The sequence below is a fragment of the Daktulosphaira vitifoliae genome, unplaced genomic scaffold (genome assembly GCF_025091365.1).
Source record: "Daktulosphaira vitifoliae isolate Bord-2020 unplaced genomic scaffold, ASM2509136v1 Scaffold_2, whole genome shotgun sequence".
Lineage (NCBI taxonomy): Eukaryota > Metazoa > Arthropoda > Insecta > Hemiptera > Phylloxeridae > Daktulosphaira > Daktulosphaira vitifoliae.
Window position 1 is genome coordinate 11,981,649 of NW_026099573.1, and position 26,239 is coordinate 12,007,887.

The 26,239-nt window shown below is 25.0% G+C and overlaps 1 protein-coding gene and 1 long non-coding RNA gene across 6 annotated transcripts in view; both read left to right on the top strand.

The window, feature by feature from the left end:
* Positions 1 to 26,239, top strand: part of LOC126898928 (probable G-protein coupled receptor 158) — a 114,206-nt gene that overhangs the window by 33,223 nt on the left and 54,744 nt on the right. For all 4 annotated transcript variants that reach the window (XM_050673336.1, XM_050673338.1, XM_050673339.1 and 1 more), the window contains exons 3-7: positions 4,067 to 4,211; positions 14,858 to 14,926; positions 17,383 to 17,492; positions 17,699 to 17,934; positions 25,947 to 26,194. In XM_050673336.1, the coding sequence (XP_050529293.1) occupies positions 4,119 to 4,211; positions 14,858 to 14,926; positions 17,383 to 17,492; positions 17,699 to 17,934; positions 25,947 to 26,194 (756 nt within the window). In that variant the 5' untranslated portion in view covers positions 4,067 to 4,118. The remainder of the gene's footprint in view (positions 1 to 4,066; positions 4,212 to 14,857; positions 14,927 to 17,382; positions 17,493 to 17,698; positions 17,935 to 25,946; positions 26,195 to 26,239) is intronic.
* LOC126898962 (uncharacterized) overlaps positions 1 to 26,239 on the top strand; it is a 180,102-nt gene that overhangs the window by 27,345 nt on the left and 126,518 nt on the right. The window lies entirely within an intron of this gene.

Below are 26,239 nucleotides of genomic sequence, written 5' to 3' on the forward strand. Positions count from 1 at the left end.
TGACAGTGATTAAAATCACTATCATAAGAAACGCTTCGATGCAAATCTGTAGATAGTGTTTCATTTAGAGAAATTGGTGGATTATTCCAAAAGCAACATCAACTCTTATTTCTTTGATTATATCCTAATTAGTAGTTCTTTGATTTTAAAATATAATATATGAATAAATACTAATTATAATTATTAAATTTAATATGAAAATAAAAAAGTAAAAAAAATTTAATAAGTTTAATTTCTTATGTCTTATGACATTTATTCTATGTCAATTAAATTATATAATATTCATGAAAGTCAATATATTCTCCTAATAAGATATTTTAAAATAAAATACAAAACCTAGAATTTTAATAGAAAAATAGCATATTTTTGAATACGGTAACCATTTGCGCATAGAAGATAGGTCGTCTATATATATATATATATAATATAATTCCGCTGAAAATTAACACGCTATATTAAGTACCACTTGAAATTTTAAACAGACAATATGTTTATCAGGAATTAGTGTACTTGTTAGTTTTGAAAATAAAAACTGTAGCACAGTTTGGATGTGACATAATTGGGATAAGTATAGATGATATCTGACAATAATTAAAATCACTATCATAAGAAACACTTCGATGCAAATCTGTAGATAGTGTTTAATTTGTAAATGGAATATATATATATATATGTAAGATATCTATATAAAACAATTATTTTGGTTCGCTCATTTTTCAAAATGATATTAAATTATTCTTAAACTATTAAAAAAAAAAATATATCAAAATTTATTGATTTTAAAAATTGTATTTTCTTTTGGAGATTTCTACTATTAACAAGGAATGAGGGAAATTTTTTCAATTTTTTAGGGCAATGTCTGCAACTAGATATAATTTGTGGTCTATTAACATATAGTTAAAAGAAATGGGTCTGGTGAGAGTTGAGAAAAATTAGCGACCGACAAAAAACTAATACCTTCTGAGCTTCGCATCAAAATTAAAAAATGAAAAAGGTTCTTATGTCGTTATACAAATTTAAATGTTAGATTTTTTTATAATAAAATAAAGTTTTAGCTTCGATGCGAAGCTGAGAAGGTATTAATTTTACTATGATGTGTTTTTTTTTTTTTTTAAATTAAACATTATATACAGATTTGCATCGTAGCGTTTTTTATGAAAGTGATTTTAATCACTGTCAGATATCATCTATACTGGATCCAACTATGCTACGACCCCACTGTGCCGCCACCCCACTGTGCTGGATTTTTTTGCTTCATTAATGTATACCAAAATATTTTTTTAAAAGAGATAATATGATTTAGGCAAATTTATTGAATATTTTCAAATAAATATCACACTGATCAGATAGAAAGAAATGTACGGAATTTAATTTAAATCACTATATGTTATTTTAATTGTGAATAAATTTATGTTTTATTTAAAAAGTATTTTAATATAACATTTGACAAAAGGAATTTGTTAATTAAACAAATGTTTTGTAAAAAGGAACTAAAGTGTCGTTTTTATTTAATTATTTGTGATATGCCTCAGTTATAATTACAGTCGTTTTGTTTTAATATGTTTATTTTTTAATAAATAATATATACTATAGTATATCACGATATATAATAAGTAAGATTTCATTTTACTTATTAATATTACACCATTTAATTTTGATTTATTGTATTCAAAATCCACTTCTACGAAATTATGGATACATCATTGCAGTTGACATTCGTTTCAATACACAAATTAGTATTAATATACTTGTTCTGTATATATTATATCAGACTGAAAATTATTTGCTAGAACTTGCTTTGTATATTACTTCGATATAATGACATCTAATTAACATTCAGTTGTACATTATGTACGTTTGTTTTTGAACAGTTCCCTTAATACTACTCAAGACTGCCTTGCTAGTGTCTCTAAATCATTTTTAGTTTCGAGGAAAACTTTTAAATAATTTACATGAGTAGCTGCTGCCAAAACGTTATTGAAAGTCAGCCGGACAACTGCGGCGCTGTCATTAATCGTCATAGTATTAATAATTAAATAAAATGTTAGTTTCATATTAAATATTTTGTTTAATTATGTGAATTTTTTTGAAATATTTTTGTACATTTTAACTTTGATACGTAGTTGAGAAGCTATTGATGGATTTATTTGGCCGTTTAATTTTGTCCGATACACCAATATTCTCGCTGATTTTGGACGTCAAAAGATTACAAACCGTATCTAGTTGTATCAACTACGGTTTTTTACTGATTGTATCAATCAGTGCCACAATTTTGAAAAATTCTTCTTAGTTTTGTGAATAAAGTGCAATATCACAAAAAAATACAGTTGTATTAAAATAGTCAATGTTGATATTTTTAGTTTTCACTTTTATTCAAAAAATTTTTAAAAACTGGATGGATCATTATAAAATTATTATTGATAATATTTGATAATGTTGTAATTATTGGTGTATATAAAAAAACACTCAAATTATTTGAATCAATGATTGAATCAAAATAAAGTTTTCAGTGATAATATTTAAGATGTACCAATGAACTGAAAGAAGCATAATCACCATATTGAGTTCTTTTATTTTCAATTTTTTATAAAATTCCGAAAAACTTACTTTCTTCAAACCTACATTAAATCAAAACTAACACAATGTACATTAAGTTGGAAAAAAGAAAATATTAAATGAAATCTCACTTTCTAGAAGTTATTGGGCAATGAAGCCGAAAATCATAAAATTTTTGGATAAATTAATTGATTTTGTATTGTTTTGTGCATAATAAAGGAATGCCTAAATCATCCAAAATCATTTCAAATTAAACTTTTTTAATGTTATTTATGATTTAAGGAATAAAGATATTTTGGTGACATATCCACTACAAATAATCAACCTTTAATTTCAAAAACCATATGATTTTTGGTAGATAAGTTAAATTATTTTTTTAAATGTTTTTAATATGCACCGAATGTTTCGTGACAGTGATTTTAATTACTGTCAAATATAAATTAATAATAATCAAATAAGCGCCTCAACTCCAATTTATTGATTCCCTACCGCACTTAAGTTTTTATTTCTTTTGATTACAAAATATGTGTATAATATTCAGAGTACGAGAAAACATCAATCTAAGTTTGGGCTGTGGTAACAATTCTGTAATCGTTTTAACGATCCAAATCGTCAGTATGAGAGAAAATACCATAAAAGCCACATGGCACCAACAGAATACTTTCATATTGAAAACGTTTGAAAAATAGGATTAACTAATTGTTATTTTAGCGAGACTCTCGAGTGAAAAGCTCGCTTATTGAAATACTAATTTTGGTGACATTAAGTCATTATTTAACTCAACCGTATCTACTGTAGTCGCGCATATTAATTTAACTTTATGGTAATAACCATAATGTATTCTGACTGCTTTATTTGCTCATAAAACAAATACTACACAATATAAACCCATTTGCCGTATGTATGCACAGAAAAAACATTTTTCATTTTTATACAACTGTTGACGGACATTATCGAAATATGACATCCGCTTATAGAAATGTTTCTTTAATAATTTCAAAATCGTCTTTACAAAATATAAAGACAAACATGTTTTCAATTTTTAAACCAATAATATTTACTCTTATTTGAGTCAATATTTATTAATATTATATTTAAAATAATTAAGTTTATTTGAAAAACAATAAAAAAAAAGTAGTGGAAAATTGAACAAGTTTTTTTATAAGTATAATTTGTGACAGCATATGTAATTTCAAATTAATTTTCTCAACATTTCTTAACTTAAATCAATCAACTTGATTTGTTTTTACTTATAAATTTAAATTATATTTATATATTTAAAAAAAAATAGTATAAAGCTAGAATTTAATTTGAAGAAACCAATTTTAAGAACAATCACTTTTTAGTTACCTTAAAAGTCAATTTGTTACACTGTCTAAGATTAATAAAAAAATAAATAAATAATTTATCAAGTAGCTGATGTAAAAGATCAGTAATAATTATAGTTTTTAGTATTTATGTATTTATTTTCAACATATCATAGCATTAATAAAACTTTTAATTTTTACAGCACTGGAAAACTCTTTAAAAATATTTGAATAAACTACCAGAAAACAAATTTCATGCTTCGAATATGGCTACTGTGTGCTCAGCTGTTTATCACCGCTCTGACTTTTATCCTGATTCTAGTTGTATTTTCCAAGAGAAAATGCAAGGTAAGTCCTTTATGTGTTTTTGATAAGAATTTATTCTGGTGAATAAGTTTTTTCTAGTAGAGTTATCCAGTAAATTAACATATTTTTGTTGTGGAATAATTTAAACAGTAGCTAAAAAGTAAATTTGAAATAATTTTATTACGTGTTCTTAAATAAATTCGGGTAAACGAGAAATAATATAATAGAGTAATTAAACATAAGTAGGCTAGAAATTATCTGAATTTGTACGTTTTGTTTGAGACACTTTGAAGGGTCTCAGTTTGTGAAACTTTTTATAGGATTATATAGTGCGTAGAAATATTTTTTCTTGGGAAGAATAAACTCCCACAAAATCTGTAATCTCGGTAACGACACATTATTAAGTTTTCAAGTGAATCAATAAAAATGTTTTCTATTTAATGGTGTACTCGAAATTATTATACAAAACTTAAAAATGCATATAACTCCTGTTTTCCTAGCCGAAAACTTAAGTAAAATTATGTTTCAAAAATGTCATAAAAATGGCTATGTAAATTTTTCTCTTTTTTTTAATAAAATTTCAAACACCTGAAGGAGAATATAAATATTGTTTATGTAAAACTAAAATGTTTATAATATAAATGCGGTTAAGATGTAGATTTTCCCTTATAATAGTAATAGTTTATAAGTTTTATGAACACATTTTGTTAAACAATTACTAACACGTATACAACTGGTGAGCCGGTCTACCATATTTCGCCACTAAAAATTATTTTGTAGAAGTATTGAAGTTGAACTTTTTTATGATAAATACATGCTGTTGATTTTTTGGGGATATTTTATCATTTTAAACACAGTGATGTATATGTACTCAGGTACAAGTGACAGGTATAGAAAATGGTTTTTATATGTTGTGCGCATTTATCAATTAAGAGTTCTCCCGGCACACAGTGTAATTGTGAGAACCTGTCACAGTATGATATTTAATCGCAACCGTCATCCTAAATATAGTATTGTGTAATCAATTTCAATAACATGCCGACAATGTTATTTCCATGTGGTCGTTACCTTGCGTCATTTCATATTAAAATAAAATACTATATTTTTAATGATAATGTGGACTGTATTTTTATCGAGTTTACTTGTACATTTTACATACGAATACAAATTTTAGGTGGCACACCTAAATAGTAAATAGTAAGTCCGGCGAGGACTTACTATTTGACGTCCGGTTTACGACTAACTACACAAAAAGGTCTATGTCACATCGTATCCTGTCTACTTGATATAAAATTTGATATCGTTTTCCCCAAATCACTATTTATCATATGTAAAATCTAAACACATTTACACACATTAATGCCATTAAGAATGATCATAATAATATTTTTTAGTAAGAGTTGTAGTGTCTTTTTTTATCCAAATATATGCAATAGAAATAATACTATTTCTATTACAACCCTACTATGACGTGTTTGTTCTTTATATCATTTTAGATAATAATATTTTTGTGTAATTTACAATTATTATAAATTGTTGATCTTTTCATACATTTTTTCTCATAATTGTAATTTTGATTTTATTTAACACACACACACAAAAAATTGATATTTTTTAGATCCTAATAAAATAATTTTTTCTTTGGTTGCATCTTTTTTTTCAATTATAACTGAAGTGATATGACGGAAAAGGTATATAGTCCGACAAAATAAATTTCTCATTTTTTTCTAAGAAAACGTACTATGTAAATATGTAAATAATCTGAAAAGAACTAAATCAAATTTCCGCAAGGAATTAAAATGATGCTGAAAAAAAATAGTCCGTCATAAGTCTACGCAGTAAAGATAAACGGTTTTCTTCTTCTGTAAAATTTAAATATTGTGATTTAATATCTTTTTCATGGGATTGAATTTTATTTGGTATTCATAATTAAGTATTACGAACAAAGATTTTATTTTAAAAAATTATTATTTTGATATAGGAAGGATTCTAAAACTTATAGAAAATTAGGAGGGCAGAGATAATAGACTGGAAAGTTATCAATCCATTGTCATGAAAAAAATTGCGGCTTATATCGCTCTATATACCGGCCTGGTAAAATTTTTTTCTTTCATCAATTCAATTACTTTAGACATTTATTTACTTGAGTAAAAATTGATTAATGTTTTTAATTATTTTTTAGTTATAATATATAAACTCTCTAGACAATTAATTTTAATTATTCTATTATTATTTAATTAGTTCCTCTAATGATTTTACCAATTATCCGTCTATGGCTTCATTATAAATATGTTTGCGTAGCTAATTGGTGTACAATATGAAAAATACATATTTTTTCATTTCAATCAAATATTAAAATAATGAAAAATAAATAAATTGTTAATAAATGTGGCCACGGAATTTCTCAGTATTCAATCGGCCATTTAATAATTGCAGGCTATAACACAGTAGCACAGTTGGCCAATCAATCGCTGTTGTATAGTAATAATATTAAGCTACAAGTAAAAAAAATGAAGAATTTTCTATTCGGTTCGTCATAGCTAGATTTAAATATAATAGATTTTAGACCTTCTTTTTCAAACAAACTTAAGTTTTCGTTTAAAGTTTATTCAAATTATTTTTGGTTATAGATTTACCTTTATAGTTATTAGAATGAATTTTATACCAAAGGATTTATTTTATAGTTTTACGTAGGTTAAATTTACATACGAATTATGTGAATGCAAAATGAAACGTAATCTGGCTGGAATATTTCATTTTGTATTGTCACTTGCTGTAGAAAATAGAGTTACAATGTATCTGTTATTTATGCAAAGGAAAAAGATAACTTTGATTTATACAATAGTATTACGGTCTAATTTATTTCAGAAGAATTCGGTGTGGGTTAACGCATAACATACATGTAGTCTAATTGCCTACTTAAAACGCCGTTTGATATCGATCACATGAATACAACAATCTATATGAGTAATGATCAATTTTATTGGCTAAAGGGAAATACATTGTAGTGTTGCTATACAACTGATAGGAAATGGTAAAATGGTTTTTTGATCTTGCAATATAAAGTAACTATTCAACAGTAGTTTTAGATAGTAGAGCAAAACAATTTACCATCTTATTTTTTCCGAAATTAGGATAACCATGTAAACGGTTTATTTTACTATTATCTTACAATTCACAGAAAATGTTTCTTTAGATTTTAACTATCTGCAACATTTGTAATAATTCAATGTTCACCCGACGCTTTGTCAATATTTTGCTACACATTTATCGCCCAATAGCATTTTTGGCATCATATATGTATTGGCTACTCAGTTATCGTACGTTTTACTACTCGAGCCATAAATCTGCTTAGAATTAAGGACAAAACGCATTTAATGATCTATGTATGTATATACACATTTATACGCTGGACGCACTCTGCGGCAACGAACCATATCGTGAATATATATTATTTTTCCATTACATTATGTAGGCTTTACATAAAACAAAAACTTACTCGAATTTATTAGAATGTGTGTCTTTAACCTTATTTTTCTTTTGTCATTTTGTATGTAACTATTAAATTTATGTTCTGAAATCTTCTTGTTACCCAGTATTTCCACTGAAATAGTTTATTCGACATTTACCAACTTCAAACTTTTTCTTCTCTTTATTTTACTTTCACACTATAATTCTGGTCCTGTATTACATTTACAATTTCATTATTTTATAGCTTAATCTAAGATTGCTTTTAAATTTATTTCTGTATTCAACTTAGGCTTGCTTCGTCCATTGATAATACAGCATTGTATATTTTTTATTTCTGTTTATGCATATATTCATTTTTATTGTTAACTCTAACGGCCTTTAGAAATTAAAAAAAAAAAAAGTTTTTTCTATTTTGAAACGTATTTTGTAGAAATTGCTGATAATTTTAAAATATGTCCATTCGATATAAAATGTTAGAGTAACAAACGAGTGTGTTGTTAAAATTACATTTCAGTCAAATATTGCATCAAATCAACTCTAAAACACGCTGATATACAAAATTATACTATTAATTATTTTTTAATGAGCCATGAAGAATCAAAGATCTCTAACTGTGATTAAAACGCTTAATTTTTAATAATGTTTTCTTGCAAAATTATAGTCTAAAATTTGTCTGTATACATTTATTTCAGTTAAAAATTTTGTTTTATCATATGGTATGGAACTTATACCGCTTTATAATTGAATTAAGTTTTTAAAAAAATATGATTTTAATATGTGGTTTTCGGTCTCAGAGTGACTATATAAATAGTTTACTATTTATTAATAAAATCGACGTAAAACTTAAAATTTTAATTTAGTTAGAATACTTTATTTCGTAGATACATATTGGCGTGGGCGTGGTGCCGTCCTTTGCTTTGATGAGTTCATCACCCGAGTACTTTTATATACTTATAAAATTATTATATTTATAATATTTTTATATTTCACAAAAAAATAAACTGGTATGCACCGAGCTAATGCGCTTATCTGATTAACAATAACATTTATATAAACAAAATGGATCGAACAATATGAATAAATTAATGTCTATTGTTATATTTCATACATTAAAACAAATACATTAATACCAGCCTATTTGATCAAGAATATAATAAATACTGCTGAATATGTACCATTAAACATGTTTGTATATGGTTTATAAATATTAACAGTATAACATAAAAAACTTGTAATATGTATTATTTATATGCTCTTGTTATCATAACTTTAAATTAACGAAGTGGGGTCCAACAATTTTTTTTTATATCCACTTTACCATTCATCAAAATGAATTATTTCATGTTAAGAGTTTCAACATAATAGTCAAAATGTACGAACGAAAATGTATTTAAAATTTTTTTTTTTAATAATTAAAATTATAAAGTGTTACACAATATTACTAAGATATCTTTGAGGTAACGATTTTATTGATAAAAATAATTTCTATTTTAATTAAAAAACTTAAGTATAAGTTCACACACAATTTTTTTTGTTTGCAACAAAATCCATTTGTTAAAGTAAATAATCTGATAAAAAATACACATACTTAAAAATATTATCTACTTAAAACTTGTTTATTTATAACCATAATATTTATGGTAAGGTTATTTAAATTATATATATATATATAATTCATGCATGTATTAATTTTTTCCAATTCATACATTAAGTTTATTATTAGTATATTTATTACATGAAATATTTTTTTGTGTCTCTATAATAACACTAACAATGAATAAATAACATTTTTTTTATTTAAATTATTCTATGTAGTGGTTAAGGCGAACTTAAAGGCCATATAATCTAATATTTAACGTTTGTTTTATTAACCACGTTAAAATATATGGGCATGTTCACTAATTTTTTGAAAACATAAAATGAAGTCAGTAAGAATATTTTTTTATTTCTAACCGTTGATCCCATTTTAGACCTCTTAAAATATTATTAGTTTAAATATTTTGTACATCAAAACCTATAAATAACTAGCATATATCTGACTTACTCGCATTTCTTAATTATTAGAACTCATTAATAAATTTGAATCCTCAATTTCAGAGTAATTAATATTTTATAATATGATTCCATAAAGTACATATATTTCATCAAGTTGAAAATTTGATATATAGCTTCAATTTTCCCTTTAAGATATTATATAATGTATATTTAGTGAATTTATAAACTATTCAGGAAATAAATGAGATAATTATATTAATAGCAATAGTAGGATTATAATTGTCAAAAATGCTCAGAAAATAATTTTTTTTTATTCACTATCTGTTTTTAAAGGATTTTTCTCATATAGGACTTCAAATCAAGAAGTATTACTTGAAATCTTTTAACATACGAATAAGTTTTAACAGGATTGTTGAACTAAAAACTTTTTAAGTTTGAGTTGAAGCTTTTTCAATTAATCATTTTTAAAGTTTCAATCAATAAAAAGATATTTATTTAAAAATAAAAATATTACAGTTCATTGAATCACTGAAATACATAAAAATTGATACACCAAATACCAATTATAATGATAAAGCTTTCTTCATCGACTTATTAGATGTTTGGATTTTATTGCCAGTATGTGACACTAACAAATTTATAATAAAAGTCGCTATTACATAAAACAATAGTTTTTTTTATTTGAAAGGCTGAGTAGTAAAAAATTATGGTTTTCAATACAAATACATTATTACTATGATGAAACGTTTTTCCTTTCAGACGCTGTCTTTATAAAACAACGCATAACACTTCATTTGATGCACAAATATACTATTTTTTATATATTTATCTTATAATAATCTTACATTGTTTTCGTTTTAACACGATATTGGAGCGTTAGAATAGAGACAGTATATTGATTAATTCAAGATGTTTTCTTAAATCTATTAAAAAAAATAACATTAAAGTATAAAAATGTTCTTGAACATTTTAAATGCATTAATTCTTATGAACGTTTATATTCGATCAATATAACTATTTTCAACGATTCGTAAAAAGTTCACAAATCGTATCTAGTTGAGAACATTTCCTTAAAAAATTGAAAAAATATTCTCATTTCCTGTAAATGGGGGATATCATTCAAATAAATACGATTTTAAAAATTAGAAAATTTCGACATTTTTTTGTTTAGGATAGTAATAACATTTTGAGTACTAAACAAAATAATTTTTATATATATATATATAATAAGCTTAGATATTTCCTTTTTACTTGATATCAAGTTTTTGAAAATCTGACCCTTTACATGCTTACAGGAAGAATCAAAATAGCGAATTTTTCATAAAAAGGTAATTCTTTCTACCTAACTTTTGATAAAGCTTCGGAAATATTGCGTCCGTTAAACGTCGAAATAACTTTTTTTCTTAATTATTTTGAGTTAGAAAAAATTTAAAATTTGTTTGATTTTTATCTCATTTAGATTGAATAAGTTTAATAAATATCAAATTCATCACTTTAGTCTCCTCTTATGAGACAAGATTCTTATTTATATTGAAATTATTTTACTTAATGTTTTTTTTGAGGGGGTCTTTTATTTATAAGCTCTCACTTGATCAATTTATTTCAACGATACATCAAATTATCGCAAATTAAAAATATTAATATCGAAAATTAAAATAAAAAAAATACCCATTAGCAAATAGAAAGCTGTTTAACCAAATACTTTCATATAAACAAATAGTCATTTATTTCTAATGTTTTTAAAATATATATTGTTTAGTTTGATACAATAATTATTATATCAAACCCAAATTATTCAATTTTTTATTGATATCTATTTTAATAGATATAATACAAAGTTGAATAATTTTACTTTTTATTTATTAATTCTTAACTCTATTTGTGTGTTCTACTACTAGTCTATAATGTTCCAAACTTTATAGTGACATGTTACTATATTCAACTGAATTGAACAATTGATTTTTACAAATAGAAAATACAATTTATATTATACGGTCAATTGAGTGATTTTTTTAAACAAGTTTTTGGTAGTTCTTTTTATTAGTTTTATTGTGAAACTAAAAAGGTATTGGTCTTGTGATGCTGTGCGTTTTTTTTTTTGCCAGTCCATAAAAATTCTCAGCTGTTTCTGAATCATATTTAAAGATCATTACGTAAAAAAAACCGATTTATAATAATGAAAAATATCCTAGAAATATAGACAAATATCTCAAAATTACGCATCTGTATAAATTGACAACTTCAAAAAAACTTCTTTTCAATTAAATTATTCCGCAAATAAAAGGAGTAAAATATTATTTTTTAAATAATTAATATAATTTAGGAAATAGGAGTTGATGTAGCTTTTGTAATTATCTACTAATTTCTTAGAATGAAACATAACTTATAGATTTGCATCGAATCGTTTCTTATGATAATGCTTTAATTACTATCATCTATGTTTGTCCCAACTATGTCACTTTCCTATTGATTTTTAAGTGTTTTGCATAACAATGGAACATCTATAATATTAAAAACTAAATCGAATGATTTTTTTAATGTAATTTAAGATTAAAAGAAGAAAAATGAGATTTTACGTTTAAAAACATGAAAATTTTATCCTCGATACTAAAGACATAAATATTTTTTTAATATTCATTTTATTAAAATCTAATCAAAACCTTAAGTACAAGAATTGTTTTAACATAACAGCATTCATACATAAAAATAGTCCTTTATTTAAGTGATAATAATAATGTGTCCAGAATAATTGTATTTTTTAAACCTAAACCAAATAAAGCTCTTATAGTGTGCTTTTAAATTAAAAAATAAATGTTATGACAGCTTTTTTCTTTAAGTAACAGCAACCATAGTGAAAATTTATCAAATTTCAGTTTCAATTTATTTTTCTACAATTTTTGTATACTGGCGGCCAAAATTATTAGATCACCAAAGAAATTCGAATTAAAATTTCTGTCGATAATTTTTTGCAGGTGAATTATTTTTTCTTTGAATCTACAGCAATCATGTTTGTTAATATTATAATAATATTTAATAAACCAACAAGATATCAAATCTTATTTGAAAAAAATCTTAAAGTTATTGTGTGATCTAATAATTTTGGCCGGCTGTATATAAACAATTGCATCGAAACCACCCTTTACGATTGTCTTGTTAGTCATTGTCAAATTTTAATCTATATAGAAAGTTCTCTGCTGAATTCTCACCATCTTTCAGCTGTACTGTTTTTTATTTTTTATACATAACTGTCATAATGTGAGTTCAGCTGTTAACGGTTCACAGCGAGTGACTTATTTATATTAAAATTGTTTTTGTTATTAAACAAAATAAATATCACATAGTGTGCAAAAATAAATTCAAATTTTTTAGAAGAAGTTATTATTTATAATCCTTTGTCTCACTAAAAATAACTTTATTAATATTCATCTTGTTATTTATGTCACTGATGTGTAATTTTTAATTTTCTGTGAGTTCGATTCATAATGCGCTTACTGATTTAAAAAAACATAAAAAATATATTTTACCTAATTTTATATTTATGCAATCTTCCGAGATCAACAATTCGAAGAAATTCTTTTTATTGTGTCATAAACAAAAAAATAAAATTTTCTTAGTGACTCCAAAACAAAAATAATAAAACATTAACGAATACAATTGTTATTTTACTATGTGGAACCATTATTTAATTTAATACTAAGAAAACCAAAATAAGTTTGTAGAGATAATAATTAAAGATGTGTAATTTTTCTTAATAATATAATCTGCGACAAATATTTAACTCAAAACCGACACAAAAAAAACAAAGGATGATGAACGTATATTTTAGTGACACGAGGCATTTTCTGTAATTGCAACAAAAAAGATATAAAATTCATAATCCTGATTAGGAATCGTCTACGGAAAAGCAAAATTCTTTTCTTCAATTTCACATAAACATTTGTGTAGCTGTTATAAAAACTGTTAGAAGTTGTTACCAACTAAAGCAAAAATGTTATACAGTGATCGGCTTAATAAAATATTTTAAATAATATATAAAAAATAATAAATAAAATAAAATAATAAATATTTTCCCTAAAGTGACCAAGAACAAAAAAACACGTAACTGAATGTGTCATATTGAATATCAAATAGCTTTCATGTAAATATTTTCTGTATACTTATTTATATTAACATATTAAAAGGATTTTTAATTGAAAAACTTTTTTTATAATCCATAACACCTATAGAAGTACAATAATACTATAAGTAATTTTGTTAGTTGTCACTCGATTTCTTATATGAAACTAAAATGAAATTGAAAACACCATAAATCTTCAAATAATTATAGTGTTGTTGATATGGTCATTCAAATTGAATTATATAGCTCTTGAATTTGAATAGTTATTACTACAGAATAATTAATATAATCGTGGGACGGATGTTCTAGAAATTCACAGCAGTTGTGCTCATTCTACCGATAATTCAATTTAACGATTTAATTTATTACTCTGACAATTGCTTGACTTAAAATATGCCAAGTGATCCATTAATTATGAGCATTAACAACACACAAGAAAATCTAACAAATTTGATATTGTTAAAAAATTACTGATATGTATATTTAAAGATAATTATAAAAGTTTAGTTTTTCAAAAAGTGAAAAACTAAAAATTTTCATTTTTTTGGTCTTTTTAAGTGCTTATTATAGCATATAAATAACACATTTTATTTACATAAATTATGAACCTTAATTATTATAATTATAATTTGTGTAACCTTACAATAGAAATAATATACTTGAGTTTCATTAAAAAAAAAGTATTTACTTGGCTTGTCTTAATTTTAAAAACAAAATGTTCAAATTGATTTCAATAATATTTTTAAAATACTTCAAATTTTATTATGAAAATTCGAATACTTCATTACTTCAAGCTTTTGTTAAGAATCTCATTTCATTATTTTTACATAATCCTGAATTCTGTTTTACTTAATTCCTAATCTTATTAATAATACACGAGTGCATATTGTTTCAAACTTAATTGAGTTATTATTTGTTCAAAACTGGTGACCTTAAACAATGTATAATATCTTATATAAATTCATTCAATTTGCGATTAAACTTGTGTTACTTTACTGATACTAAAATTAAATTCAAATCTGTTTGGCATGTTATTATTATGCTTTATTTTATTTTTAATATAAATTTATTTTAAAATTAAAACTATTATTATTATTGTTTTCAGACAATCGCTACAAGCATGTGGACTTTGTTAGAAACTATAATAATAGGAACCATTATCTTGCACTTAGAAGTAAGTCAAATTTTATATTTTATTTTTATCATGTTTGTCGTTGATATCAAAATTTCTCGTAGTAGTAATTTAAAATATTATCTTACATATTTTTCGGATTGGAATGGAAAATTAAAGTATATCGTGTCAATTTTAGATATGTCTATTATCTTCTCATTTATAATTCAAATTATTTTTTAATGTGAAATATTAAGAACAATCGCAAGCTAAAAATGCTAAAAATTATCTAATTTTAAGTTTTCAAGTTTACAAACACTTTAGAGTTATATTTAGAAGTGACTAAATTTATACCTAACGGCCAAATTGAGCCCAACTAACGATAATTATGAAAAAAATATTTAACTGAAGTACATACATTTTTAGTAAATATTTATTACTGCAAAATAATTTTCACGTTTGATAATATATTCATAAAAAAATTATTTGGTTCTAATTTTTTTAAATATTTTATTTTCCAGTAATTATTTGCAGAAAAGTACTCTCAAAATTATTGACGTTACTCAAAAAGTATTCTCGAAAATACTCTTTGGTAACTTCTCTAGTGAAACGGTCACATATATGTGATCATATCTCAAAGTATTATTGTACCGCCGACTAGGCTTATAACGTTGACACAGTGACACACGTATTACTACGGAAGGAAGTCTGTACACATAAACACATTTGGAATTCACGACCACTGTGCTATAATACTAATATCTCAAACAACAGTTGACTTTTTACCATCATCGCGACCATTACTCTTTTGTCTTATATTTAACTTAATTAGCTACGGAAATAGTGTGTGGTGTCGTCGACAGCTCCCTGTTAGATTATTATCATCTTTAGGTGTCCAGCTGGTTGTATTGTGTATTTAATATTTCTTTATTAATAAATATTATATCGTTGTTAACCAAGAGTGTTATATATATATATATATATTGTAGTGCGACTCTTGATAGTTCCTCTAAGGGAATATAAATTAAATAGGAAACCTCAGTACCTAAGGTAGGTATAGCTTAGCCAGCTATCCCCTGTAGGTTCCTTAGAATACTATTGACGGGCATTTAGGCTCAACCCCTAAATAGCAACGTAACACTACCCTTAACTCACGAATATGATATATCATTTTAAATATTTAATTACTTATTACTTTTTTATATAGCCTGTGGTTACATCATGAAACAGCAAATTAATCGTACACTATTACGATTTCTACTACTAAATATTATTGAGATAATAACATAATTAATATTTTATCAAAGTAACGCTCCTACCACCTTGGCATAAAATTATTTAATTTTTTATTTTGAATTTCATTTTTTCTCTTTCTTTCGTAGTATTTGCTAAATACATATTAAAATATAAAAAAATGAGATGTCTGTGTTTAGTCAAAATTTTGACTGAAATAAACATTTCTTGCAGTTTTAGTTTAATAATTCATGAAAAACTACACTTTTATCATTAAAAGTAAACATATCTAATTTATTAAAAAAGGTATAAAATAATTTATACTTTTATGAAGTATTAAGGGCAATGACCAAGTCACTATAATATTGTACTTATTTGTTTTTCATGTCCTATAATTTTCCTCTAATGTCTTCATACATATTAATAATTTATAGTAATTTTACCAAGTCTATCTAACAAACTGTGAACAAAATTAATATTTATATATGCTGCATAGAAATATTATATTTTAAAAATGTTGCCCCATTACACAGGTATCCTTAGGATCTTTAAAAAAAAATCCCAAATTATTATAGTTATAAATCTTGACGATAAGATTCAACTGTTCTTAATTATTCTCTTTAGTTACATTCGTAGATTTTAGATTTAGTTTTAGTTGTTACAGAATTGAGAAAGAATTGCTAAGTTATAGGTCTAGTGTGCGTACTTCTTACTGAATCAACTTCGCTTGTAAATAAATAGGCGATTCCTCAATGTACTATTAATTACAGTTGATTAAATTAGATAAAATGTAGTGACTATGATTATTAATATAATACAAATAATGGTAAAACTGTTAGTTTTCATATCATTTTCCCTTAATATTGTTAATTAAAAGTAGTGCGAAAATAGCTAACTAATTTTAAAAACTAGTTCACTACTATTTATTTGTGACAAAAAATTAATTAAAAATAAATATAAAATTTTTTTTTCTTTGTACTGCAAAATGAATAGATAATTGAATATTATTTTCTTGTAATAATTAAAATATAAGCAACATGGGGTTACCTGATATTATCAAACTGTACAGTCAGTCACTTATTCTTTAAAAAATAAAAAATATTCATTATGTAACATTTATACAACTTTTATTACACCTTAGCTAACTATAAGCTCAATGTTTTATTATACTAATGAGACATTGTAACTTTATACTAAAGAAACTTCTTTTTTCTCAAAGTTCACAAATATTTACTGACATTAAAATAAAGTTACTAAAACATTACATTAATAAAAAATCTTTATAGGTGGTCGTCCAATATTTTGAACCTTCAATTGTGACATGTCTGTTGTTACCATGGTTACGAGAAATTGGATTTGTCATATGTTATGGTGCTATCAATCTAAAGTTGTACAGGTGCGGACACTAATGATTTTTTTTTTTAACAAGAATGAAAATTATAAACAGATATATCAAATTCAAATATTGCATAACTTTATCAATTTTATTATATGACTTTTATGACACTTAAGCTTTGTGATTCACTATACACACTGGATATTGTCTTATTGTCTTATTATGGATATTATCACCTTTTAATGACTTTTGTCTTTTGTTTGTAGGATCTTGATGCAATTTCGCACAAGAAAAGCTCATTGCTGGACAGTAAGAGACAAGGATCTGCTTCGATATTTGTCTTCAGCAATTGTAGCCGTCATTGTTTATTTAGCCGCATGGACTGCCGCTAGCCTAAACTTCTTTAGCGAAGGATTTCACCTAGTTGTCATAAACGTGACCAACGACGGTTACAAATTCAAAACGTGTAAACCTCAATGGTGGAATTACATTACAGAGACAGGTAAAAAAATTTTAAACACAAATAATTCATAAAACAAAATAAGAACTCTAAAGCTGTTTAGTAAAACCACAAACACTAGTCTTATCTTTAGTTGACAATGAAAAAGTTTCAATTAAAACATTTAACTAACGTCGATATCTATTAAGTATAGAATGATTAAAATAAATATATATAAAAATTAAAAAGAAATTACTACTTAAGAATCTATTTCAATTAAAAATACATTGATTTATTACGAAAAATCACTAGGTCCTTACTAATTGTTTCAAGTTCTACTTTTTTCCCAAAAAAATAAATAAATAAATACTACTGTAATTCAATAGAGATTTAGAGGACTAATCTGAACATAATGCATTTTAAATCTGATAGGCTTTGTATAATAGCTTGGAGTTATTTGATTGACAGTTTTTCATTAGGTTTAAAATGACTATAGAGACGCAAAATGATAGCAGATTTAATGGGTTTATACCACAGGAGAGGTGGAAAGAATTTATCAAATTGAATTGCGATTTATTAGCCATTATACCGGAAAACCCATAATAAAACTATGGATAACGATGAAAAACTGCAAAATCAGTTATTATTTCATTTATAGCCACGTAAATCCAAACGACATGCTGTTGTATCCCTTTAAAATAGCTATTAAGCTAAGCAACGATTATATAAAAATTTTAACTTATTTTTATATTAGGTCAAAGACCATATATTAACGTTATGTTAAGATGACCCTTATGGTTATCTTAAAAATGAATTTTGTGGTCTATAATGTATAAATATGTATTTATAAAATATTATGAAATATGTATTCGTTCAAATTGTTCCTATTGAAAAATTAAAAAAAAATAAGTTTATTTCCCATGAAAAATATTTAGTGATGTATTTATGTGTTCATTTCTTCACGTCCTCTTTGATGGGACAATTTATCTCAGTAAAAGAATATGCTTTTATAAGATCTAAAACTAATAAAGAAATGCAGAGATAAAGAACTCACGATACATTGTATTTCAATTAACCACCCAATGAAGAACAAAGGTGGAAAATTATTTTTTCAATGCCAATGGGATCAACGTTGGCACCATTTTTCGCAATAATATATTCATTAAATGATTTGAAGACGAAGTAATGAGCACATATGGTCAAAAACTAAAAATGTGGCTATCGTTCTTGGACATATTATTCAAGAAACAGCCGAATTAGTAAATTCGACACAGATCAGATGTGTATAAAAAAAGCACACACATCGACCGATACCTATATGCCTATTCACGCCACTGTTCTACATAGAAAATGGAATTACTACATACAATGACAATAAGAGTTGTAAAAATAGCTTTACGGACATGTAAAAGAAGAAATAAAATATCTGCGATAAGGCTTCAAAATAATTAAAAATGTATACAAAGCATTAAGAAAATCTGAAAGAAAAAGAAACTTAGTATGTAACAACAAAGATAAAAATAAAGAAGATGATAAGAAAGAAACTGCAATATCGTTGTGCATACATAGAATTAAAAATCGTATCTCAAGAATTATTATTAATTCGGAATAAGAACTATCTACAAACTAAACACAGTAATAGGAACATTAATTCGAATCCTGAAAGACGAATTATCGGAAATGCAAACACCGAGTGTCTATAAAGTACAGTGTTTTTATGGGAAGACATACATTGGACAAACAATAAGAACAAATATAACAAAAGTAAAAGAATATGAAAAAAACGTCAGATAGCAAAGGATAGAAAAATCGGCGGTAACCGAATACGCCAAAAATAGTGGACTTGAAATTCAGTTTGGAAAGATCAAAATTTTGATAAAGAATCACATTTTGGTAAACGAATGTAAAAGGAAGCAATAAAAATTGAAAAAGTTAAAAAAATTATAAGAGTCAAGGCGGATGGGAAATTACCAAAACTTGGTTACCTATTATATAATAAGATAAAAGGAACACAAATAACATAGAAAACACACAATATGTAAAAAAGCTATAATCGACATATCTGAAAATTAATAGTTTAGAAAAGGAACAGTAAAATGCTAAGAGTATTGAAAACAATAACAAATCTAAACAAAAACAACATTCATAACAATCAGATAGTTATTGTTATTATAACAAAAATATTGACGTTATCAGTTATTGTTTGTTCACCTGATATAAAAAAATAGAAAACAACCGAGGCTAACTCTATAATGGCAATTTCCAATCTGCAACTATCGCTCTAAAAATGAACTCTACAACGAGTCGAAACGTCAGTACAAAAAAGAAGACATAGATATACAGAATGGAATAACTCTGACAACTCTTATAAGTTTTGATACAATTAAAATTTCGTTGTAATTATATTTTTTACAATCTTTGTATTCTTAGACTACATTAAAATCATATTTGTTATTATTCATTTATAACAATAAACAAAAAAATAATTTTTTAATTTTTTCACAATTTTAAAAAGCTTCTCTTTAGAGTTTTTCTTACAAAAAATTTGGATGGGATGGTAATAGCTTTAGGATGAGTACTTATTGAGTAAAAAACATTTTAATACATAGAGTGGTTATGTACAATGGATTATAAATATACATCAGTACAAGCTGTACCAATTGGCACTACATACACACTTTATACATTAAAATTCTTGTAAATCAATAAGTACTTATCCTAAAGTTGTTATAGACCCATCCAAATTTCTGAAGGAAAAGCTCTAAACATCAGTTATTTTAATATGTTGTAAAAATAAAAAAAATAATAAATTTTTTATTTTGTTAATTATTAAAATTAAATAATAAAAAGATATGCTTTTAAAGAAGTCAAATGGGCTAATTTGGGACAGTAATAAAACTCGAGACTGTTAAATATATATATTATCATTATATTAGTATCAATCTACAACATAAATAAAATGTTACAAGTATTGTTATGATATACAAAATATTTGTTCATGAGAATTTGAGTGATGAAATCTGTAAACTATTTAATCGCCCCAACTTGGCCTATTTAACGGTAGTCTAAGAATGTAAAAATTGTGAAAAATAATTACAACGAATTTTTGAATTGTATGAAAAGTTATAAGAGTTAGATCTGTTCCGCCTGTACATAAAAATATTCTAAATAATACGACAATCCATGAAAGATTTAATAAAATCTTAGATATATTTGTATTATGAACGAGGAGTATACATTATTCAATCGAAAAAGATTCACAAGTGAAACATTTTATTGCTTGTCTAAAAACATAAAAAGTTTTCATAATATTATTATGTGTATTGTTTTATTTTATTATACATTTATACAACTAGAATATTAAACATTCATATTTTTTAAATGTGTACGGAGGATAGAATTTGTACACGTATTACTTTATTAAAATTAAATAATATATGGACTGCTTTAATATTTAGTCTTTTTGTGTACCTTAAAAGAAAAAAGAACATTGTGGCAACTGAACCGACTGGAGTAGCATAGATTAAATGAACACTTTAAAAAACTTTGTAATATATATTGTAAGTCAGTTAGTTATTTTCAGCACAAACTAGTTTATCAGAAACTAAAATTTGATATAATAAAAATTAAATAATTCAGGGTGAATATAGTTTACCCAGTTAACCTAATTGTTATTGCCACCTTGTTCGGTCGAGTTTTTTTCGTTGCAGAGATCACGTACTAGTTTTGAACCTATTTCAAACTTGTCTTTTGAATATTAATAGAGTATACACGTGCGCCTGATGAAGCAGCCATTGTATGGCAACTTGAGTGTACACAGTTTGTATAATTCTGTTGAATACGAGAAACTCATAATATATTTTCATTTATTGCTGTTTTTTCTGCACGCTTGTCGATAGTAATGCTGTAATTTCCGTCCATCTTGATAATATTTTTACTATATCTAAAATGCTCTGTGATCCAATCATTAAGAAATATATTGACCGGGACGAGTAGTTAATTTATACTTTTTGCATAAATTTTGATCCCGATTTTTTATGAATAAATTGATTTTAAAAACTGTATTTTCTATTCATAATATCTTTACATTTTGATAGTAAACACTGTTACTAAGGCATTTTACTCTTGCACTGGTGTTTGCATAAATCAAATACGTATCAATGTCTATTGACGAGCTCGAAGTGTGACCTAAAGGTTGTAAAAAAAGACACGTGCGGCATTCCTGTACAAAAGCCCTATTGAACCACTCCAAGATAAACCTTCCATATAAACTTGTCAATTCGTAGCAGCAAACTCATTCAATTATGGAACATCTGCTCTTACCACCTACCTGTACGACTACCGTTCTTTATGCTTACGAATCAAATACGATAGGAAGTAAAATAACAAGACAACCGACTACAAGTTAACGTATAATCAATATCGTTTTACTTCTCATAGTTGATGAAAAAATCCCGTTAGACATACGTCTTATAAACAACAATTTATATTTACCTTTAACTTTACCTGGCGTAAGCGCTCATGCAAACATTATTGACTGACCATTATTGTTTTTCCAATGTTTGTCGACTATTGGATCACTTGTCTATACTAAGGCAAACATTTTTAGTTTATTCAACTATAAAACATTTAAGAGTTTTATTTTTTATTTTTATCCATTTATCCATAGCTAAAAAGGTAATGTGCTCAACGAAATGATTTTAAAGCTAAAAGCTATTGAAAACGATTATTTTTAGAAGTCAAAAAAATTTAAAGAACCTTTTGAAATGTGTAGTTCTAGACCATTTTTGTTGATTTGTTTTTTGTTTGAAGAAGTCATAATAAAAAATTACATTGATTGAAAAATAATACCACTATGCGATGTAATTTTAAAAAATCCATAAAAAGTTGAACTAAAAGTTAACTTTTAGTTTTTTACTTTTTTAGAGATCTTATATGTTTTCCTCAAAATATTTTATCAATGTCTTAATTAATAGTTATGTACAATAACGGTATTGAGTAAATTTGCCAAATTGATATAGTTAGCATTATTCATCATTGTATTAGTTATTAAAATAATACTTGTGCGTTTAAATCTAAAACATTATCATAAGTGTATAGTATTGATATTAAATTATAAAGAAGCGCACCCCAAACATAATCTATCAAATAGATTATTTTATAAATAAAAACCAAAAACATTTCTGGGAATTTAAAAATTATTGATCATATTTGAATTTCGTTAAAATGGTATGCGTTCTGCTATAGTAAAACTTAAATATTTTATTGATTATCCCTTTTCCCACGAACGACGTTGGGTTTAATGATTAATGTGTAATATCATTTCCTTTTTTTGGAACCCACTGAATTTGAATCAATATTACTTGTCATGTCTCATTTATATAGAATTCATTTCAACCGGAGTTAGTAATGAAAGACCCTGACTATCAATGAAGTATTTCATTTTAGTTACAAGCTGATTATTAAGTTAGTCCAATGAATAGGTTTTATATGTATATAAAATTTTTACCTCGTCTGTCTAAACTCTTCTGCTTCATTACACGATTGCTTGAAAATAAAGAAGTGAATCTCTACTATAACTTTATAAGAGGAAAAATAAATTATACTTATGTACAATTAATTATCTTGTGCCATCAAATGTCCTACATAAATCATTTTAATAGAATGATTCTATAAAAAAAAAATGTTTATTAATATGATAATTTTTTTTATAAAATAACATCCCGAAACCATAATTTTTTTTATTCTTACATTAGATAAAAATTTCGTTCTGACTACATAAAAAATATATAGGCTACCTACACAAATAAAATTTTACTTGCATTTATATTCTTATCACTTAAAATAAGTTATTCTTAAAATGTAATATATTATTCTAGTTTAATATACCAGCAATTACTTTTGTTCTTACTTCCTACTCCATTACACTCCACAAACCACTAGTGTGGAACATACTCTGACTTTATTAACGTCGTAACTTTGTTTCACACCTCACATTAATTAAAAAGTTTATTTAACAAAATATTTAAAATTAATAACTTACCCTATATAACATTTTTTCTTTATATGATGGTAATAAATTATCCAAATCAGAATTTGGTTTATTAGCTTAAACCGATAATTGGACCCAAACATGCTATTGTTCTTGTCGGAAAAGTTGAAGCCAATTAAAATTTGATTGCTAAATGTTATTGAAAAAAAAAATTTTGACTTTGGAAAATTGCTGTTTGATCAGACCCACTAATATACAGTTAAAAACTTTAAGGAACGATGAAAATCTGATTCTTGTTTTAATGTGAATATAACTCTTTTTAATTAAAAAAATATACTTTTATATATAACTTATTATACTTTAAAAATAATTCGTATTGACATCTTAAAATTGTAATGGCCGAAAATACATACATGAAGTTTAAATAAATATTATACTAAAATACTAATCAAATATTATTCATTTAAACATTAAATAACTTATAAAGAATAAATATATCGGAATGCAGCAGTCTAAATTTAATGAATTTCAATAGAAATTGTGGTTCTAATGAATCAGTTATTTAATAATATGTACGTGATCGTTTCATTTGATGGACATAATCATTTTATATATTGAAAGAAACACTCGGAGCTTTTGTTAACACACGGATTTCTCTCTTAAATTGTTTTTTGAAACAACATTAGTGTGTATTGTATGCATAGCATATCTTTCAACAATCTAGTTAAATCACAAATCAAAATTGTTTTTTCTACTTCTTATAAAATTTTGTTTACATCAAAAGTAATTAAATTACTTTTGAATATTTTCTTATATTATTTTCTCTTTCAAATTTCTTGACAGTTATACGATGTTTGTCAACCTGTTATTAACCCCTGGAAACATTTTCACCTTTGTGTGATACTTTCAAGAACTATACATATTAAATTAATCTCTGCAGCTAAAATATTATTTAGCTTCAAATAAATATTAATTAATAATATTTAATTAACGTTAACAAGAATGATGATAACCATTCATTAAGTTTAATGTTTAATGTTGGTAATAACGTTTGTTGGGAATTATAAATAGAAAATATAAAACTCTTGCAGTTTAGTTATAAACAAATTTTTGTAGAAGAGAAAATAATATTCTTTGGTAAATACAATTAAATTTAAGGAGACCTTAAAACGAGGAAGTTCTATTAGATTTATGCAAATAATTACAAAAAAAAAGAAACAGCTTTCGATAAAGTTCTAAAAATAAGTGCAATAATATAATTTTTACTTTCATAAAGTTACTATTTTTTAATTTATACTATGTATAATGTAATTAATTAACTTGTACCTTTGTAATAAATATTTCAGTTTTAATTGTTATTGATTATAAATGATTAACATAAATTTAATAATTTTAGTATTTTAAAGCAAAAGATTTTAGATCATTTTAGAAAACCTTAAAAAGATAATTTCATAGATATGCATTAACATTTATTTTCCACGCATTTGTTGAATATTTTAATTTGTAACTCTCAAACAAAATTCTCTTTGAAAATTTGGTACGATGAAGACTTGTTTTTGATGTTTTAATTAAACTACTACATTCCATTATACACTCTTAATACGTATCTATGTATAATCATTCTTTTAACTAAGGTTGAACTTTCAACTAATTAATTAACGTTTTAGACGACATTGGTATGACGTCAGTCTTTGTACCTCATCGTCTCGGGGTCGATCCTCATACAATATTAAAAACTTTTTACTCCAGTTCTACAAATTGTCCTTTAAAAATAATATAGTTATAAAAGATAATTATCGAATAAACTATAGTAATACTATGTATTGAAATCTATATAAAAATAAACTAACGTTTTTGTATATAAAATAATTTATAATTTTACGATTGTCGAATAGAGACATTTAGAATGAAGAAAAATTATAAAATAACTTTTATAATATATTTAAATAATTAAAAGAAATTATTAGTTTTAATCAAGAGTTTATATGTAATATAATTCGTATAGAAACTTAATGGAAAATAAATAAAATATGTACATAAGACTTAAAAAAAAAATTGACAATTTATTTTTATACTATTTTAGGTGAACTTATGGTACTTCTAGTAGGCATACACTATGGATTGTCAGCTCGAAATGCTCATGTACTTTTTGACGAACGACGGTACTTGTTTTATGCGATAGTGTCTGAAACAGTATTCAGTTCAATTTATTATACATTCCGCTCACTGTATCCCACTGCTTTATTTTTCCCAGACCTGTTATTCATGGCTGCGGTTATTCGGGGTCTATTGACCAACACATTTACACTGTTCGTTATATTTATGCCTAAGGTAAATTTATTGAGAAAATTTCTGGAAGACTACCTTAGTATATAA